The sequence below is a fragment of the Astatotilapia calliptera genome, chromosome 22, assembly GCF_900246225.1.
Source record: "Astatotilapia calliptera chromosome 22, fAstCal1.2, whole genome shotgun sequence".
Taxonomy (NCBI): Eukaryota; Metazoa; Chordata; class Actinopteri; order Cichliformes; family Cichlidae; genus Astatotilapia; species Astatotilapia calliptera.
The window spans coordinates 10,316,732-10,336,650 of NC_039322.1; the positions used below are offsets into that span (position 1 = coordinate 10,316,732).

At 41.8% G+C, this 19,919-nt stretch overlaps 2 protein-coding genes across 3 annotated transcripts; both read right to left on the reverse strand.

Annotated features, from left to right (window-relative positions):
• Positions 1-1,894: 1,894 nt before the first annotated feature.
• On the reverse strand, positions 1,895-9,927 carry LOC113014707 (zinc finger and BTB domain-containing protein 22-like). The gene is made up of 5 exons (XM_026156402.1): positions 9,744-9,927; positions 7,511-7,723; positions 6,064-6,813; positions 5,627-5,905; positions 1,895-5,288 (listed from the first exon to the last, which is right to left on the reverse strand). Exons 2-5 carry the CDS (start codon positions 7,721-7,723, stop codon positions 4,209-4,211), a joined length of 2,322 nt encoding a protein of 773 aa, XP_026012187.1. The 5' UTR covers positions 9,744-9,927; the 3' UTR covers positions 1,895-4,208.
• Positions 9,928-10,992: 1,065 nt separating this feature from the next.
• On the reverse strand, positions 10,993-19,574 carry LOC113014710 (carboxy-terminal kinesin 2-like). 2 transcript variants are annotated; one of them, XM_026156413.1, is made up of 17 exons: positions 19,453-19,574; positions 18,223-18,307; positions 17,919-18,012; positions 17,603-17,656; positions 17,340-17,423; positions 16,852-17,044; positions 16,573-16,738; positions 16,289-16,456; positions 15,999-16,112; positions 15,749-15,835; positions 15,449-15,646; positions 14,533-14,697; positions 14,277-14,415; positions 14,016-14,155; positions 13,851-13,924; positions 13,624-13,699; positions 10,993-11,231 (listed from the first exon to the last, which is right to left on the reverse strand). In XM_026156413.1, exons 2-17 carry the CDS (start codon positions 18,292-18,294, stop codon positions 11,187-11,189), a joined length of 1,869 nt encoding a protein of 622 aa, XP_026012198.1. In that variant the 5' UTR covers positions 18,295-18,307; positions 19,453-19,574; the 3' UTR covers positions 10,993-11,186. The 2 variants fall into 2 exon arrangements, with proteins under 2 accessions (XP_026012198.1, XP_026012197.1); XM_026156412.1 differs by lacking the exon at positions 19,453-19,574 and adding an exon at positions 19,380-19,431.
• Positions 19,575-19,919: the final 345 nt, after the last annotated feature.

The window sequence follows — 19,919 nt, forward strand, 5'->3', positions numbered from 1 at the left end:
AAACTGGATGAATAAACAAACAAATGAACTACTTGTTTTGGTCACATGACCATCGTGTGTAAAGTGTTCAAATGCATTAATCTCCACATTTAAGCATGAAATCATTATATTTAGACGTCTCTCACACAGTCGCTGAGTTTTCTCTGCAGCCGTTCAGCAGTTGACAAAAACAAACAGGATCAAACCCAAACAACCAAATCTGAGTCATACAGGAAACTCTGGAGGTCAAAGGTCACTGTACAAAAGCCAACAGTCTGCACCGAGTCTGAGCTCCAAACCTGCGTATAAAACATCTAAGCTGAGCCTTCACAGAAGGTAAAACATTCACTCTGAATCTCTTTGAGCTGGAAAACATCTCTAAAGGCTAAATATTCATGAGGTCACCAATAACTGCTCTGTGCTGCACGTCTGATTTTCATAAACACACACAACTATCACACTGCTGCAGATGTGTGTAACAGTAACACCTGTATGACCAGAGGGCGGCACAGCTCTTTGAAAGGAAAGTCACTCAGAAAAGAATGACTTATTGATAAACATAATAACACACCTCCCGTCGTGGAAAACGTTTCTCTTTAATTGCACTCATTTTGTATTTATCACTGTAATTTTCTCTTTTATCTTCACTCTAGCACAGACCTGAAAACCTTTCAAAATAAACTAAACGATCAACAGAATGTGAATAAAAAGCTTCAAAACATCTGGGCCTAAAACATCTGCATACTCATCCTGCAGACTGGGCTGTTCTTCAGTGCAATACCGATTCGTACCACAAGATGGCGCACTGACTCAACATTAACTTTATTTGGGGAGGTAAGCCATAAAGATTCCGTTCTTTTTATAATAGTGGTCAGAAAAAGGTAAAATCTTCGAGGGTAAATGGGATTCAGGCTGAAGAACTGCTCACCTGTGGTTTAATACACCTGTCTGTGTTCTCAGCAGTAATAATTAATCAAATAATTATTTTTTAATAATTGCATCAAACCAGTTAGTAACATTTAAAAACCACACTGAGGAAAATATCCGAAAATTAAAATGAAAGCACGACTCACTGCAGACCTCTACTTTATGTTTTAAATACTATTAGGTTCTTCTACATATAGAGACCCACCAAAGATGTAAAGTAAGTATATATAGATCAGCTTCCTCCCTATGAGCTCAATAACAACTAATATTATTATGTTTTTATGGTAGCCTGTTAACTTTAAGGGTTAAGCAGTACAGCAATGATGTCATTGTTCCCTCATCAATGTGCAACATTTTTAGAATGAAGCTCCAAAATCTAATCGTCTACTCCCAAAAACAAAAATTATTAAATTATGTTTTATAATTGTGCATCTCAGAACATTTGAATATCACGACTATCAAATGTTCATATATTCCATGTTCATATTCATTACACATAAAGTGAAATATTGGAAGCGTGTTTTCAAACTGTGATGATTATTATTAAAGTTCAGGCTGCTTTGCTGGCGCTCTTCAGCTCGTGTGTTTCTCATCTTTCTCTTGATGATTCTCCATTAACGCTAAAGTCAGGTGAGCTCGAGGACCAATCAGAGAACAACGTGGTCATCAAATCATTCGGGGCTGCTCGAAAAGAAAACTGACATCGCCATGAAGCTCTTCATCGGATGGAAGCTGACGGCTGTGTAGATGACAGATGACATCATTCCTGGTAATATGCTTCCATATAGGCATGAAACATTACATGTAATGAATACAGAATATGTGAAGATTTTCCCCATTTGAATTATGAAAAAATAAACTTTTTAATAATATTCTAATTTTTTGAGATGCACTGGTATAACGCAGTCTACTAAAACCTTCATTTACAAACTTTCCTCAAAGAACCTTTAAAGAAATTTTAAATTTAATTTAAATTTAAAAAAGGCAGAAAAAGTGTGATGATAATAATAAAAATATAATTAAAGACAGAAATCTCTCTTCATAACAAACAGAATAAGGATATTTGACTCTCAGTGTGCAGAACAGCTGCTGAAGATGAGGTTCAGTCTTTACCCGCCTCCATAACTTTATCTAAATGTGCTGTGAGACACTCAGAGGAGGTACACTGTGTAGCTTAGATAAGACCTCAGTGAACTAAACATTACTGAACAGATGGCTGCAGGGTAGGAGGGTAGAGAAACTCTCACAGACTTTGTCCTCTGAAAAATCAGATCAAACAACATCTGCATCTAAACGTCGCTCCTGGCCTGATGAGTAGATGACGTATATTTCTATATATTTACAGCAACAAGAATATTTTATACTCCTCAAAGCCCCAAAACTCTGCAAACAACAAAGTAATAAAGTGAAAGCAGCAGCAAAACAGTAAGTTAGTCGCCTCCAGCTATAAAAGCTCCAGAGGGGAAGTGATCAGTTACAGGTAGTGTTTGTGTTTGTGTAGAGCTGAAATAAATTTAGCTTCGACTTTTGAACTTCTACACGCGAACATGTTCGAAAGTCACTTCAGTCAGGCTCGAGCTGTACACGTCAATAAATGAGCAGCCTAACGAAATATTCCTCCCTTCATGCATGACTGAGATCAACGGGCTTCCCTTTGTGACAGCGCTACTGAAGCTTCAGCTAAAATAAAGAACCACGTGTAAATCCAACACAGGCTTAAAGTCCAGTTTGCATTTTGTTGCTACAGACTTAAACTTTAATGGTGTAACTGTAGTTTGTGCTGGATGTTTCAAAGCTTTTATTTTGTAGTGTATTTGCTGATGTTTGCTGAGCTTCAGTTTGAGGCCAGCAGGTGTTTTACACCCTGAGCCCAGTGATCTGCAAACTATGCAAGAGCACAGTTTATTATTTATTATCATTTATACCAAACGGAAAAGCCCGGGCATGAAATGCAGGTTATTTCAGAGATGGAATAAACATGTCAAGGCCATCCACCCAGTTTTTGCTGCCTACCTGGGTCTAAGCTGAGTTCAGTCACCTCCTCAAGCTCATCTGGTTCTGCCCCGAGGCCTCCTCCCAGCTGTTTGAAGCCTGGTACAAAGTTATCTTGCCCTCTATTAATATTTCCCCCTTCATATCAGTTGTACTCCATATAACTCCCTTCATTAGATTTTACAGTCCCAAAGTTCGATGTGTCTCCCTAAACTGACGGTACTGACTGTAGCTTACAGGCCTCACATCATCTGAGTGAACTGTGTTTATGAAGCATTTTTAATGGAAGCATCAGAGAATTAAATAATTTATCGTATCTTCAATTATTAGTCTGTTATGAGTCTAACTAGCAGAAATCTGTGCCTATTTATATATACGGTTTCCTGGTGTATGGTGTGTTCCATAGTCAGTAGTTGGAGTAGCTAGAACATGTCATGGTGGCTGTGTCCATCTTCTACATACAGTCTATATGCTACACGTGGCTCTTTGTTTTCTCGGAGCTGAATCCTCAGGCTGGGCTTCAAACTGGTGCCAGCAGCATCATCTGAAACAACATGGCAGTGCTGAGTTTGGTCTGTTTTGTGGGTCTGAGGCAGGAAAGACTGCAGGGCTGCTGCTGCTGTGAGGAAAGTTTGAAAAAACACAAATCTGCATTTTTCTTGGTTCAAACAAACGTTTAGCGTCTGATTAAGTCAGCTGAGAGTTTCATGAACCCCGGAGCTTTAAAAAAACACATATTTTTTTCAGGTTCAATTTGTTTTTGCAGATTTATGTTTTTTACTCCAATCGTAGCAAATATATCACAAAACAATATTGCAGAAAGTCACAGCAATTCAGAACAGCCATTTTTCTACTCTACTGAGACTACAATGTCCCCACAGAACGGTTAGAGAAGCGCTGTCTTTTAGTTTTTGGTTTCCTCCGGACGCACGCGCATATTCTTCACTCAGAATAAACTAATCGTCTCAGGCGTTTTAAACAAATACTCAGAGACAGAAGGTCCGCTTCTACCAGGCCACGATTCAGAGTATTGTGAACTGCGGACAACAACAAGTTTCACACGTTTGTCTCAGAAACACCACAGCAGATGAGTGGAAGTCAAAGTCTCGTTTCCCTGGAGGTCCTTCAGGTTGTGCGCGTCCAACGGGAGCCTCGCCTGTTTTTTACTCGACCTCTGTTTGAAACCTGTCGGCAGTTAAAAGAGTTTCAGAGTTTCTCACTGAGCTTCTTCTTCTTTTCAGAGCAGCAGCAGGAACCAGCAGCTGTTTGCTTGGAAAGAGGCGCCCGTTGGATTCGACACACATTTTGGTTTAAGTCACGCTACTTTCATTGGCACTGACCTCGCACACGTCTTCCTCACACGCACCCCGACCCAACCCCAGACCGCCAAACATCACAGATCCCTGACCCTGGCTCTGGGAGATCGCCCCGAGGAGCGCCCCTGCAGCAGCGGCCATGTTGTTGCTCAGAGCGGCACTGCTGCTGTTACTCATGCTGCTGTTACCGCCGCCACTTCCTGCGGCTGAGAGGCCGCCGTGCTGCGGGGACAACACTGACGTTCCTCCCCTCGCGCCACCTCCCAGGACGCCTCCCTGCCCACCCTCACCTGCAGACAGGAGGAGGTGGGGGGAGGAAATCAGATCTGGACCATCCTCACCTCCACCTCTCCTCCCTCCGTCGCTGCCGCTTCCACCTTCGCCGCTCTCTCCCAGCCCGCTGCGCCTCTCGCAGTGCGAGCGGTGCCTCATGAAGCTGTCGCGCCACATGAACTTCTTGCCGCAGCCGAGGCAGTCGTACGGCTTCAGGCCCGTGTGCGTCTTCATGTGCTCGGTGAGGTGATGCTTCATCTTGAACTTCTTGGCGCAGACGGGGCAGTGGAAGGGCCGCAGGTCCAGGTGCATGTTAATGTGGCGGTCCCTCATGCTCTTGTGGGTGAACGTCTTCCCGCAGTGACACATGAACACTTTCCCTGAACCCCCAGAGCCGCCGCCACTGTTGCCGCCTCCGCCTCCGATTCCTCCGCTCTCTGCGCCATCCACCCCCAAACCACCCTGTACCGACAGGTGGACCGCACCGTGCTCCATACTGGGACCTTTGAAGGACGACCCTCCGATCATACCGCCTGCCATCCCCAGAGGCGGCGCGCTAGCATCCAGCGGGAGTCCGGAGGCCTGGCTGTACAGCAGGATCTGGTTTCCCTGCATGTCCAGTGGGAAGAGCTGAGCCCGGGCCGAGGCTGCAGACTGAACCTGACCCAGCAGCGCCGAAACCGCCCGGTTAGCGTTCTGGTTCTGACCTGCAGCGCCGTCGTGAAGGTGTTGCGCTAAAGTTTGGTCCATGAGACTTCCTTCAAACTTGAGGTAGTCCTCTGAAGACTGGCAGTAGTCGACCTACACACAGGGAAACGTATTAGAGGTTAAGATTATATAAAAATATCTGTCAATCAAGTTTATTTGTAGAGCAGATGCACAAATCAAGAAAGTTTTCAGTTAAAAATTAGGTTTTTTACACATTCTGGTTGCTGTAACTTATTTCAACTAAAGATAGAAATTTCTAAGTTAGAAATTCTTTGTGTGACGTTTTAGCGCCCTCTACTGGTCATATGCAAAACCACCACAGCACCAGCTTACAACAGGTCTGCGTCATTATTTCTACAAAGCAAACCGCCCCTCAGCTACTGTCAGGATAATTAAAGCTGTAATCTGATTACACTACAGTTCCAGCTCACCTGTGACTCCATATCGTTCTCCGCTCTGCCCCCGAGCTCGCCTGAAAGGCTCCTGACGTTTGAGATGTTGAAGTTGCTCCTTTCCCGCTCTCGTGCCAGCTCCATCTCCCTCTCATCCTCATCCTCCTCGTCTTCTCCTCCTTCCTCCCCGGAGACCACGATCAGGTCGTCATCCTCTCTCCGTTCGGTTTTCACCACCACCCACTGCTTGCGAGGCATGATGCTGGGCTGGCTGTAGGTGGGACGCTTCTGCAGCGGCAACGCAGAGTCCTCTCCGTCCTTTTATTGAGATATTTCACATTATGTACAGAAAACACAGGATACAAACAAACAAACTGTAAACACTAACTCGATTATTAAAGTTCAACTTTTCTTTCAAAATAAAAGCTCTTCATACAAATTAAAGGTCGACTATCTTCAGGTTGCTCAGACCTCACCTGATAGGATGAAACCCCAAAGCTGTCGCTGACCCCGACCTCCTGCTCTGACACTGAGCTCATCTTCTTCCTCCTCCCGCTGCCTCCTCCTCCTGTGCTTCCTCGTTTCCTTTGATGGTACAGCACCTCCTCCTCTTCCTCCTCGGCTTCCTCTTCCTCCTCAATAAGGAAGGCTTCTTCGCCTCCTGATGGAGTGCAGTAGCTGGGGGTGTTGTTAGCCCCGCCTCCATCTCCAGAAGCTCCCGTTGCAGCCGCGCCACCTCCCCCAAAGCTGCTCCCATCCCTGGGGCTGAAGTAGTTGGTGCTGCTGGGTGATTGGCTCTCGCTCACCGACGGGCGGCTGGGAGGCTGGGAGGCTCGCGGGGGCTCGTTAGACTCAACAACCTGGACTTGACCAACACTTCCAGCACCAGCAGCTCCATTACCACCACCTGCTCCACCGTCACCATTGCTGCTGCTACAGCCAGAGTTGGCTGATCCTCCAGCTCCACTTATTCCATCCTGCACAGCCCCACCTCCTCCACCTCCGCCGCTCCCTCCTGCCGCCGCGGCTCGGCCCTCCTTCAGTAGCTCCGTGCATTTGTCCACAATGTGCCACATCTGCAGGACGCTGCCCACTGTGAGGTAGTTGACGATGTCATCGCGGAGCATCTGGAGCTGACCCGTGTAGGCGCAGCTCAGCACGCTCTCAAACGCCAGCGGGTCCATCACTGCCGGGATGGAGACCGTGGACATGTTCTTCAGTAGTACCTGGAGGCGGATGGAGATCACAACATCACAGTAATGAAGCTTTTTCATTTTGTAACGATTCCTCCTGCCTCCTCCTCCTCTCCCTCATCACACTGCAACATTACCCACATGGTCAGAGTCCAGCTCCAAGTGATTTTCTGGTGTACACAGGCAGTAAATCTGTCTGCCAGCCCCTCAGACAGGTAACAGGGGTCTGATGAAACCTCCCACCAGTTTCACTAAGCAGATATTTGGCAGATGACTGAGGCTCTCTCGAAAACCAATTATTACAGCATAAAAAAGCACAAGTAACGTGTTTGTGTGAGGCTGCTGTCACACAGTAGGTCTTTATTATCTTCTAACTCTGAGCTCCCTTAAAATTAACCTGCGTGACTGTTCACATCTATTCTGTCTCGCCTCGTTTATTCTGTTTTTCTGAGGTAGAAATAAGAAGCGGCAGATGGCTTCAAACCCAGATTCACATTTTATGTCTCACAGATCTTGTGTTAGCAGAGAAAACTGGGAGAAAATGCAAACAAGCTGCTGATTACACAACCGACTGAAAATATCTGTAAGACCAACTAATCCTGTCACCTGTCTGTCTTTCTATAGGCAATCTAATGTTCTAAAGTTTTGCTCAGGCACAAACTGCGACAGCTATTCTTGTCTGACGCTAATAAAGATCCAAGGCTGAGTGAGAGTCAGTGTGTTCATCCACCTGGTCGTGGAAGTAAGGCGAGGACGCAGCCAGGACGCAGCGGTGGGCCTTGAACACTTGTCCCTGGACATGGATGGAGAGGTCGCAGAGGCTGCCGTCCTCTCTCTGCCGGTTCAGGCTGTCCAGCACCGAGGTCTGAGCGCCGGGGAAGCAAACCTGAACCACTGAGCCGCTGCCGCTGCTGCTTCCCACCTCCATGGGCACAGACTGCATCTGTGAGGAAGAAAAACCTTCATGACTCCCACAGCCGGAGGTTAAACTCTGACTTTAGATTCATGGCAGTCCTTCCTGGTTTGTTACTGCTGACTGGCAGGTTGTGGCTTTAAATCTGAGGCTTTAAATTACACAAACAGTGAATCTATTCAAGTATGGAGGAAGCTCTTTGAATGGGTCACATGACTGCACCTCTCAGGTAATTAGGTATCAAATAAAATATCATGTTAAGAAAAACGGCTGTTTTATTTATGAAAACAACCGTGACCGCAGTTTGCAGTTTATTGGGTTACTGGGTTGTTGGAATTAGAGCGGGACAACAGCCCTGCAACAAATCTCCACCTCGCTCACGGCAGAGGGTTCAGATCTTTCCATAAAATGTTTGCAGCTGTGCTGAAACAATCAACAGTTATTTTCCATTTAAACAAATCTTTTTTTTTTAAATTTAGTTTCTTTCATTTTAATAAATATATAAAGAGAAGAGATTGAAACTTCAAATAATTACAAAACAATTACAGAAAAGCTGAAAATCCTCAGAGTGGAAACATAATTTTAGCTGTCTCTTTAAAATTACACAAAATTAATGATTAAATAATCGTTACTGATGTAATTTCTGTCAATCAGCTAATCGCCGAATCTCTGATTAAATTTATGATAATTTTAGAGGTGAAGGGCTTTAAAGTCAACTATGCTGGATTTCAAACAAAGTGCATCACAGAGGAATGTGACTGTAGGCAATATAAATGTAAACTTGAAGATATTTATCAGTAATTAAGGTAAACTAAGTAACATGTGATAAAACTTGTAACCTTTATAAAAGTTTTGGTAAACATATTTATGGAAAATTTAAGGAATGACTGCAGACTCACTGATGGTGCTTATACAGCTCAGAGTAACGCTGGTGCAGTCTTACATCATCACCTACACCTGTCAGTCTTTTCTGATGTAATGATATGTAGGGAGGTTATTTAAATAATTACTATAAATTTAACGGTGACGCACTTTCTTTGAACATCAGAAGTAATATTTTCCTTTAATCTGACCTTTTCATTCCAAAATTAATTACATTTAAATAAATTAAATGGAAAAAAATAATGTTACCTGAAAACTCAAAGCTATATGTTTCAGTTAAAATAGTTTAAGTTTATATATATAATCATGTTGAACTCATTGATGATGACAGAGGCAGAGAAACTGACTTCATTAGAGATGTTAATGCTCTGAAAGGATTTGAATTTTACCTCAGAAACACTGGAAATCTGTCCCGTCATTAAGGAAGCAGATAGCCTCAGTTAGAGGACAGTGACAGCCTGATTTTATCCGCCTGTCTGTGAGCCTGACATCACTGACAGGCTGCACATCACACACAAACTAAACTTTATTAATCCCAAAAGTTACAGCAGCCAAAAACCATCAACACAACCTCTGACAGAAGAGCTGCAACCAGAACAGCTCAGTAACATAAACACGATTAAAACCAAAACCAGAACAAGTTAAAAACACACAAAAAAATCAAAAAGTGAAATAAAAATAAATACTAGAGTTCAATAACAAACCTAAACGCCCAGTTATAATCAGCTGCTCAGTTTATGCAGCACATCAAATATTTACTGTAGTTATGACAGCTGACATCATCGGTGTCATTCTGAACTTCACATTAAACTGGAGCAGCACATCTGTGCAGAGCCTCCTTCATTAAACTCATTAATTACTCATCAGAAACCCGCACAGTCCACGCCGGACATAACCGGCAGACTTTATGGGGAGAAAAAAAGAAAAAAAAATCAACAGCTGGACTGCACACTTTAACTTTACCGCTACAAAAGCGAAGCTGCTGGTTGGAAATGCAGCTGTGCTCGCGGTGCAGATGTTTTTTCCCCGGTGGCGGTGTTCTCCGTTCAGACGGACAAACGGCGGCATCTGGAAAACCGTCAGAGCTCCGGTCTCCAATCACAGCCGCACAGATGTGACGTTAGCCTGCTAGCTAGCCCCGTCGGGCCGCCGCCGACGTTAAACTCACCGTTTTCAGTTGACACCTGAGCCCGTTACAGTCCGGCCTCTGACCGAGCGGAGGGCGGCGGGTCCTGCCGGTTCATCCAGGCCCTGAAGTTTGGGGAGCATTTTTGAGAAAAAGCTCCTCGCAGCTGATCTCCGCAGCAGCAGACAGCCACACGTCGCCTTTAAGAGCGACCCAGACAGACGAGCCAGACTTTGGCCGACACAAAATAAACTAAAAAAAACCCTGAAAACACTCAAATATGCTGCTCATACATCACTCCTGCTGAAAACTACCGTGTTACAAACAAACAACTATATCTGACTGCAGGCTGGGTTTAAACTTTAACTATTTAAATACAACACAGAAGAAACTTTAAAAACATTAAGGTTCATTTGAAAGAAAATAAGAATATGAAGTTCAAATTTACATTTTGTACTGGACACCGAGGAAACCTTAGCCCTTACATATACTTCTGTCGTGCCTTCACAGTATGGACCAGGACACGAATTAGATCATGATTTAAAATTGATAATTTAACATTTAAAATGTATAAATAGCTCACCTATCTAATAAATGGATTAATCAATCATATATAACTTCATATAATCATTACAAACGTTATACATCATTAAAAAAAAAAATCCTCATAGTTAACATTTACAAATATTAATACTGAAGATTACAAAGATCAACATTAAGACCAGTCTGCATTCAAAGCAGTGATAGAAAATAGTGTGGGGCATTTCCCCACACTCACTGAAATGGCATCCAAGATGCCTTCATAACTTTAAGAAAAGGAAAGAAAAAAGGCAATAAAATGCAACAGCCTTTAAATTTGGTTTTATTTGTAAAGTAGATGTCATAGCATACATGTTAAATAAACATTTAATTAATACATACTAATGATATGGCATCCAAGGAAATGGGTAAAAGAAAACTAAAAATCAGTAAGTGATGTAGACTTGTAAAATAGCCATTATACAGTATATACAAACATAATCTAACATTGGTGAAAACACTCAATGTTACTGTCATTCACTTCCAACAGCAGGTAAACACAAGAGTTACATTAGAAACTGACTAATGTCTGAGTTTACTGCTCACTTCATGCTAAAACAGCTGAAAGAGGAGGAAAAACAAAAAACAAAAAAAAAAAACCCCACAACAACAACAAAAAAAAAAAAAAAAAAAAAAAAAAAAAAAAAAAAACAGCCCACTTATAACTCTTAAATGTGTTAAATCTGGAGTGAAATTTTTTTTTTTTTTTTTCCTTTTTATTGAAATGCACAGCAACTCCTTTTGTGGTGAAGCTAGCATTACTACACACAAGTACAGATATATGGAAGGTTTGAAGCATATTAGATTCAGACAAGTTGTTTGAAGTACTAATTAGAAGAAATGACATTTTGAACCTGAGATGAACCTAAAAAGTAGAAAACTCAGGATTTTTAAAAAAAATAATTTCTACTTTTTGTTTGCAGTCGCTGTCCCTATGACGCAGTCGTTCACCTGCGGGGGAGAAAACAAAACAAAATTGTCAAAAATGTTAAAGTTACAGTGAAACTTCAAATCCTTGTACACTTCAGTGGTATTTATACTGTAAACTGGCATGTAACTCTAGGAATCACTCATTTCATCCACTTTTGCCACCATTTTCCACATTAATTAAAAGAAAAAATGAAATAAATGAATCGATTAGCTCAAAGAAATTCCACTGCAGACGAGTGTTTGTGGTTAAACTGCAAAGCAAGTTACGCACATGGTGCAGGCCACTTCTGTGGGCTCTATCAGGGATTTATGTGACTAGTCGACTAATTGTCACTAGTCTGTATCAGACTTACCAGTCGTTCAATCTAATTGTTAAAATTTTAATTGATGCCCAATGCTGGTACATTGTGTTCTAAATGTTAGGCAGCGACCTGCCACCAGATGGCGCACTGTTGTTGAGAAACACCATAAATCTATTAATCTACCCTGATCTTCTTGTTAACACTGAGATCGCAGATACACGCAGAGGAAATTAGTTTTCTCAAAGGTGGAAAACCTCTCCTTTAGGAGAGCAGTTAAGTCAATGGGAGAGGGGCTCAGAGTAGAGTCACTACTTCACATCAAAAGGTGACAGCCACCTGGGCAAGGTGTTCCAGCTGGGCATGTCCTACCAGGAGGAGGCCCCAGCATCCTTGGTCATGCTAGCCAGTTTACATCTATCAGCTGTGGTCAGGAGTGGTCCTTCCTGCTGCCCCCACAACCTGACTAGAAAGCGGCTGTATAATGTATTACTTTGTTACTAAATTTCTGCTTCTATTGAAAAGGTTGTCATTAATTTTCAGCAGCCTGAATCATTCGCGCCACACTCAGTCGTACTTTTAGATTCTCAAATGATTGTCATATTTTAATAGAACATCTTTTGTAGTAACGCATTTTCATTTGTATTTAACAGAATGTGATAAATGGATAAGATACATCTGCGTCTAGTTTGACAGTTTCTATTAATCAGTTCTGAAAATTAACTCAATATCTGAATGTTCCTTAGTTTTACTTTAGTTGGTTAGTCTAATTATTTCCCCCTCGATTAGTCGACTAGTAAGTAAGACGCCAGGAACATCCCTACTCTTCAGACAAAACGTGAATATGAATTACACATAGGGCTGCTCGATTATGGCAAAAATGATAATCACGATTATTTTCACTGAAATTGAGATCACGATTATTTGACGATATTTATTTAACCCTTTAAGACCTACTATAGAACCAAGTCCACCAGAGCTTATATTATTTTTTTTTACATGCTGTAGTGCCATTTGTGGGAGCATTTCAAGTTGCTATACATCAATACAACTGTTATAGCCCATATTTTAATAATATGTATGCATTAAGTCCATAGTAATTACATAAATTGCAAAAAAGTGCAATAAACTACAAAAAAAAAAAATTGAAAATCGCTTTTGTTTTGTTTACATATATTTCTACTTGGAGAAATTTAAGAGGCTTATCCCTCAAAACTTTAAATACAATAAAGTTGCAAAAAATAGTTTACAACAACAGGACATTTATTTTGAGTGTCTTCATAGTTTTATTTTGGAGATACAGCAATTTTTATATACTGCAGGAAAAACAAAAAACAATCCTATGATGCAGATTTGCAAAGAAAACAGCATGTGCATCATTTCACTGTGGGAAGTGTTACGAACAGCTGATAGGAACGGCAAAGCGTGTTTCTGGAATATTATGTTTTTGTTCCTGCAAGCGCTTTTTATGCAATTTTTGCAAAGCTATATGTGGAACGAAACCGTGACCGAGGACAAGCTGATGGCATCAGATGTAAGTACAACTCCGGTTTCATATGCAAAACAAATTATTGCGCTAGCTTACACGGTTCTAGTTCTACAGGGATTTAACAATAGTTACGCAAAACGGAGCATGCAGCTCTGACCGGCTTTAAAGGGTTAACAATGACTTTAAAAAAATAATATAAAATAGTGTGCAACACCACTGAAGTTTTTTTTTTTTTTTTTTAAACTCTCTTTTCAACCAACGGCAGTCACTCTCCAAATAACTTCTGCTTAGCTTTCCGAGCTTCCCTCGGGTCCTCTTAATCAGCGGTCTCCAACCTTTTTTGCGCCACGGACCGGTTTATGCCCGACAATATTTTCACGGAACGGCCTTTAAGGTGTCGCGGATAAATTAGGGAGGGGCTAATAATCGGCTCAGTCATTTTTAATGATCGTTGAAAGCCCAGATCGTAATCGTGATTAAAATTCGATTAATTGAGCAGCCCTAATTACACACCAAGGTATTAAAATGGATATGGAGTATGGCTTTGGTTTACCATAAACAGCTAATGTAAGGACATCATTAATGTACTCTGTCCAATGAACACTGGAAACAAGACTGCACTGACCTTGCTGGCAAACCTCAATGAGTTTAGAGTTTCCCCAAAGCTGTCGGGCTCCGGGGCGATGTTAACAAACATCAAGCTGCAGATAAAGACATCCAAAATTAGCGCCAAAGAATAAACAGTCACAATCTGAAGTGATGGGATCAAACTCTGTTAAATATTTATTGGGGATAAATTCCTTCAGTTTTATGTATCGTCATTATAAAGATTTGTGATGTCAACAAACTCACGTTTTGCTGTTCCCCCCCAAACATCCCTGCAGGAGGTAGGTGAGCTTCGAGTTCCTGTAGGGAACGTAACTCTCCTGAAACACAAAGGCCAAAAAAATCATTAATACTGTAAACGTAAAGAAAGCAGGTGTGACATCTAAGACTACAGAAACTGCAGCTGCAGACCTTGTTGGCCAGAGCAGCGATAACGATGCCCAGGTTGGACAGCGAGCCGTTGATGGCGGTCATCTCTTTGAAACGGTCACCCTGAGACTGGCTCTTCACCATTCGCTCACTGCCAGCCAAGTCCACCAGGCACAGAGTGGCTACATCAGAGCAGATTTTGCACTGGTTACAGTAACAATAACTAACCAGACTCAATATTATAGATCCAAAAAGAAGAAACCACATTCCTGATGCTGGTACTTCCAGTGGGATTATACTCACATTTGCACTTGACATCCCTGCCGGCATTAACTCCCTCAATATCCAGCTGGAAGACTGAGTGGGAGCGAGACGAGCGGTCATTCTGGGCTGTCTGGGCAGTGGAGCGATTCTGATTGGCCAAAGCAATGAGACCGAGAACCTGAGAGGACGAGGGGACGTTTTAAAACACATAGAGCACTGATAAAAGTTTGGTAACAATTTGTCAGCAGATTTGAAATTAATTTTGTTCTGAGCTACAGATGTCTGTCTGCTGTACCTGATCCTCATTGGAGACCCGCTCATAAGTGAGATTAGTGATTGTCACTTCGTTGCTGGTTGTCTTGCGGATCTCATGCTCCGGTCTCTTGCTGGACTTGCCGGTGTACAGAAGGTCCCTCAGGGTCTCATTGTAAATTTCAACAAAGCTTGCTGTGAACGTGAACTGAAATAAAAACTAAAATGAGCACATTCCCAACTTCTTAATAGCAATGAACTGGTCTGCATTGGTGCATCATATCTTTATTCTCTTCCCCCTCCTGCCCCCCCCCTCTTTCTTAAATAGATAACTATCATATCTGATATCATATCTCACAGTACAATAATATTGAATGGGTTGCATTGTTGTATTTTGTCATGTTTCTCAGGTCTTTGTCTGAATTTCTACGAACATTATTGCTAAGGATTGTCTTATTGCATTGGAGTCACACTGGGTTAAATATGTACACTTGGGTTTTAAGGGGTATTTATTATTTTCTTCTTTTTTTTGGGTTGTATGGAAGCCCCAAACGCAATTTCATTGTTCTTGACAATGACAATAAATAAATAAATACTAAATAAACGCACCACGAGGGCACACAGCAGACTGCAGTGTGAAATCCCTGTGACGCTGAGGAGCAGAAGCAATTTAACACTAATGTGAGACTTTTGTGGATAAAAAGAAAAGCACAACATTAACAGTGCGGCAGATTAATCATAAAAGCTCCACTCATCTGTATGCTCAAAATCATCTTTGGTGCTTAAGGAAATATGGCCGACTGTGGTAGAAAAGCAGTCTGGTCTTAGATGAACAACCTGTAACACTTACTACTCAAGTCTTTCAGATAGTCTGCAGTTTAAAAGCTGCTGCTCTACCACCGTGTAAAGCTGCTACCACTGACCTTCTCTTCAGACATTCAAACACAAACCAAACCAACCTCCCAGCCTTGTTCTCCCAGTTTTCCTGCAGCTTTAAAGATCTGTTGCACAGCTCTGGGAATGACACCTCTGGTCTCGTCAACCTCGTCCCCCTCCATGGTGTACGTCTTCCCGCTGCCGGTCTGACCGTAGGCAAAGCAGCAGACATTGTAGCCGTCCAGTGCTGACTGCACCAGCAGTGAGATCTCCTCAAAGACCTGAAGATAAAGACAAATTTATACATTTCCTCCACGCACAGGCGGGGACCACAAAATGAAAAACAGTTTATTCTTTGATATACTGTAAAATGTGATATTCACCTCCTGCTGGGAGGCCCGAGGACCAAACACACGGTCGAAGCTGAAGTTGTAATTCTTCTGAGTGTCAGCAGTTTTGCCCGTGTGAGACTGAAAAGCACAAAAACTCAGTTCAGTTGGTTGTTTGTGCTTCCTCTTTGGGTTAGGGTTCATCTACGCTGACACTGAATTACACGTGTTAACTCACACAGAACTCAAATTCTCTGCAGCCAACAGTTTCTTTAAACATGCGTTAAGCGGTCCTCATTCTTACCTCCTCGGTTTTAGCCAGCGTTATCGCTTTATTGTCGCTTGTGGCGAGTTGTACATGTTTGGGAAGGCCTCCACCTACCAGAGGACGCACTCTGCAGAACACTCTGATATTACCCTGCAAGAGATACAAGAGTGAGACTGAAACTTAATATTTTATTGGTTGCAGCAAAATCCGAAGGATGATTGGACAAATGTGACCAGCACACACCAAAAACAACCAAAGAACAGAGAAAACATTCACATTTTGTGCACATGAAGAGGCACTTTTATTGGTAACAGAGGCAAACTTGCCTTGAGCTCTTGTATGGTGTTGTGGAGCCGTCTGCGCTCCATCTCTCCAGCGTAAAGTTCATCCTTCTGCTGGGCCACAGTTTCTTTCAGAGACCGAACCTCCTCCTCGAAGTCTCTGAGGTTTACCTGCACACGGGCCAGAGTCGACTCCTGCACAGAGAGATTCATCTGGAGCAGAAAGAACAAATGATATTAAGGTTTGGCAGGTCAGCCCATCTGTACGTTTATCTAGTGATAATAAACAAGCACGGCCATTCTCAGCTGCTGTTCAGTCAATCTTTTACCTTCAGAGTCTGCAGCTCCGTCTCTTGGCTGTCTCGGAGAGTCTCCATCACTCTGTATTTCCCCTCCAAGTTGGTGAGCTCCTTCTGAAGAAAGTTCTTGTCACTCAAGACTTTCTCCAGCTCATCCTGGACTCCAGCCAACACCTGCAGCTTCATCTCATACTCCCTAAAAATCCCAGAAGATAAAAGCAAAGTCAAGTTGTCAATGGTTAACACGACAATTTCAGGAGTAAAATTCCTAACTGAACGTTTATTTTCCAAATGAAATAGTCCTCATACCCATTCTGGCTCCTCTGTATCTGAAGCTCCTTCTCCACTTCCACAATTTTTCTGTGGCTCTGGGACACAGAGTCTTGGAGAACCTCATTTTGCTGATTCAGAGTCTTAACTTTTATTTGGTAGGTACGGACCTTATCCTCCATGTCGCTGACCTTGCCCTTCAGATCCCAAGGGTTTCGTTTTTGTGTTCCACCTGTACACAAACGCAACATTTTCAATTTGTTTTTTTCCGGTCTGTTAAGAAAAACTATTCTACAGAAGCAACCTTTAAACTTCAACTTCCATTTAGGTGCTTCATGCTTATGGTCGTGTTTGCACAAACTCACTCAGAATCGTGGCTTATTTCAATGTACTGGGTCACTTTTTTCACACTTTGAAACATTTTCAAAAGCATTTAAAATTTATGGAGGGTTATTAACAAATCAAAGCCCCAAAATATAAACGTTTAGTTGTCAGAAGAAAAGAAATGAGCAGAATTCATTTCTCACCTGTTTTTGTGCCGGTGGATGCAACGGGTTGTTTCATGTTGCCTCCCTTTGATGTAGTTGAAGCTACAGACTGCTTAATGACACCTAAACAGTAAATAGATGCATTAAATGATCACATGTTCATCTGGGACCAAACTACGTACAAGATATGACATTGTCCATGAACAAATTTAATTAAACTTTAAAACTGCTTAATCACTGCTCCAGATGAAGGTTTGTGACCACAGTGTCTAAAGTCCTGCCACATATTTAGCATTTCTTACCTCTAGACGGAGCCGCAGCTACAGTGGCAGCTCCTACAGCTCTAAGAGGCCTAGCTGTGTTGGAGAGAGTGAAACAAAAAGGACATTTTTATCAAAATGACAAGAGGACAGAAGCACAATATACAATGTGAAAACGTGTTTTACTCAATGATTTTTTTAAATAAAGTTAATGCAGTTTTAGTTTTTGACTGGTTTAGTTTGGGGACAGCCTTTTAATGAAGTGCTTTACTGAGATAAAGTAGTTCTCCGACATAAACCAATGTAGTTTGGAGTAAAACAAAAAGATTTCAACACTCAGGATTGAGACGTTACTTACAGATAGGTGCTCGGGTTGCTGCGAGAGCAGGTCGCTTGGTACCAATGACCGTAGCCGCTGGTTTAACCGGATCTGCATCCTTACGGAGTCTCTTCTGCAAAACAAAAGACACCATTAGCATACAGTGAGAACAAACCTGAGTCTTGCGCAGGTTTTCAGCTGTGGTTTACTAGCCTTCTAAGATACCTGCATGTGCATGTGAGGATGACTCACCTCCAGCAAAAATTAAACTCACAAATACTTAACAGTAATCTAAAAGTCAGACAGTAGCAGTAAAAAGGTAAACAGAAGGGTTTACACAAACCTGTGCAGGTGCCAAGTCCTGGGCATTCTCCGCGAGTACCCTCTTACTTGACATTACTGGCAGGCGGGACATGCTCTGTTGTGGGCTAAGAGGTGAATTATTGTTAAAACAGATACAAAGAAAAAAAAAAAAAAAACTTGTTTCATCATCATGAACAGCCACAGATTGAGTATATAAACCATTATTCTTAAATTGGGCCTTTAGTGGTTGACTACAGCTGTATGCAAGGCAGATCTGTATATAGTAATGGCAGAAATCTGCCTTTTCACACATTTTTTAAACCCTGTCATGATATTTAAGTTGCACTTTTGTTTTTTCCTAATAATAAAACCAAAAGAAATGTTTTCCTCACTTCAAAGCTGTACTGCCACTCAAATCATTTTGCGTTTAAAACCCACTCGACATTTTAACACTCTGTCCTCTGTATTAAAAAAAAAAAAGTAGTAATCCTTCGTCAAAGGAGCTTGCAAAGAAAAGCGTCTGGACTTCTTTAAGTTCTTCTTCGTGTTACCCGAGTTGCAGTTGTATTTACCATTAAGCACACCAAGAACAACAACAGTCACTTGCATATCACGTGCCACATTTATTTTGACCAGACAGTAACAACGTGGTAAAGCCAGGTTTTATTAAGTAGCTGTTAAAATAACGTTGGCGTCTCCGATGAGACTTGGGTGTACTAGTAACCAATACAATGGAGACAAACTAGGGTGTTGCACGGTGATCCACACCTGCTTGGACATAACACTCATATAAAAGTGCCTGCTAATAATGAAAATCAATCACACGAAAACGTAATATTTACGTTTACAGTGAAAATCACACGATTTAGCGTTAACTCAACTCAGATAAACTTTTAATAGACCCCTATAACAGAGGTCCGACTTTAGTAACTTACCGAGTATGATGTGAGCCTAAACAAAGCCACTGTGTCCACAGTTTTTAGCATTTACATTAAAAAAAACTTAACTTGCGTAATTATCGAGTTAAACCAAGATAGAAAATCTTACTGGGACACGCTAATTTTTAAATCAGCTTCGATTAAATTACATAAAGACATCACCGACACTAAACCCGTTCGTATGATCGCTAACGTTGACGGCAGATACCCTTAGTACGAAAAGGAACTTCTACATTAAATTACAAAACTTTGCTCTTACGGTTTAAGTCGAGTTCCGCAACACAAACTGCAGATTAAAACACACACTTCACTGTAATATATGAAACAATTACCTTATAAACAATTTCCGTGTCCGCGGGATCTCCGTCCTCGACCGTTTAAATTTGAATTGAACTACCTTGGTGAGCGTCTTGCCGTGATTGGCCGAGATAGCCCGAACCCCGCCCCGTACGTGTGTATGCGTGTTTTGTCTTTCGGAGTTTTCTGCTTGGGCGGGATATACCCTGTTTGAATACTTGTCTCCAGTGCTAAAGGCCAAATTCTAACTGACTTATGATCAAACGAAACAATTAAAAAAAAAAGTCGTATAATTTTAGTATATACGAATCGCTTTCTTTTTCAAGTACATTAATTAAATATATATATAATTGTTATAATCAATTTTTTTTAGCTACATTGTTTAAAATAAACATCGTACGGTGGCCCGGAGGTGCAAAAGGCAACTGTTTGGGGGAAAAACGCGCATTGACTTATATTCTTATCATTTCTATTCCAAAGCTTAAAACACAGCTTAAAACGC

Coding starts and splice junctions, on each gene's coding strand:
- LOC113014707 (XM_026156402.1), bottom strand. CDS start 7,723: ATGCAGTCTGTGCCCATGGAGGTGGGAAGCAGCAGCGGCAGCGGCTCA. Junction 6,814..7,510: donor CGCCTTACTTCCACGACCAG/GTGGATGAACAC, acceptor ATCCGCCTCCAG/GTACTACTGAAGAACATGTC. Junction 5,906..6,063: donor TTGGGGTTTCATCCTATCAG/GTGAGGTCTGAG, acceptor TCTCAATAAAAG/GACGGAGAGGACTCTGCGTT.
- LOC113014710 (XM_026156413.1), bottom strand. CDS start 18,294: ATGTCCCGCCTGCCAGTAATGTCAAGTAAGAGGGTACTCGCGGAGAAT. Junction 17,424..17,602: donor AGCTGCGGCTCCGTCTAGAG/GTAAGAAATGCT, acceptor TTTACTGTTTAG/GTGTCATTAAGCAGTCTGTA. Junction 16,113..16,288: donor ACACCATACAAGAGCTCAAG/GCAAGTTTGCCT, acceptor TATCTCTTGCAG/GGTAATATCAGAGTGTTCTG.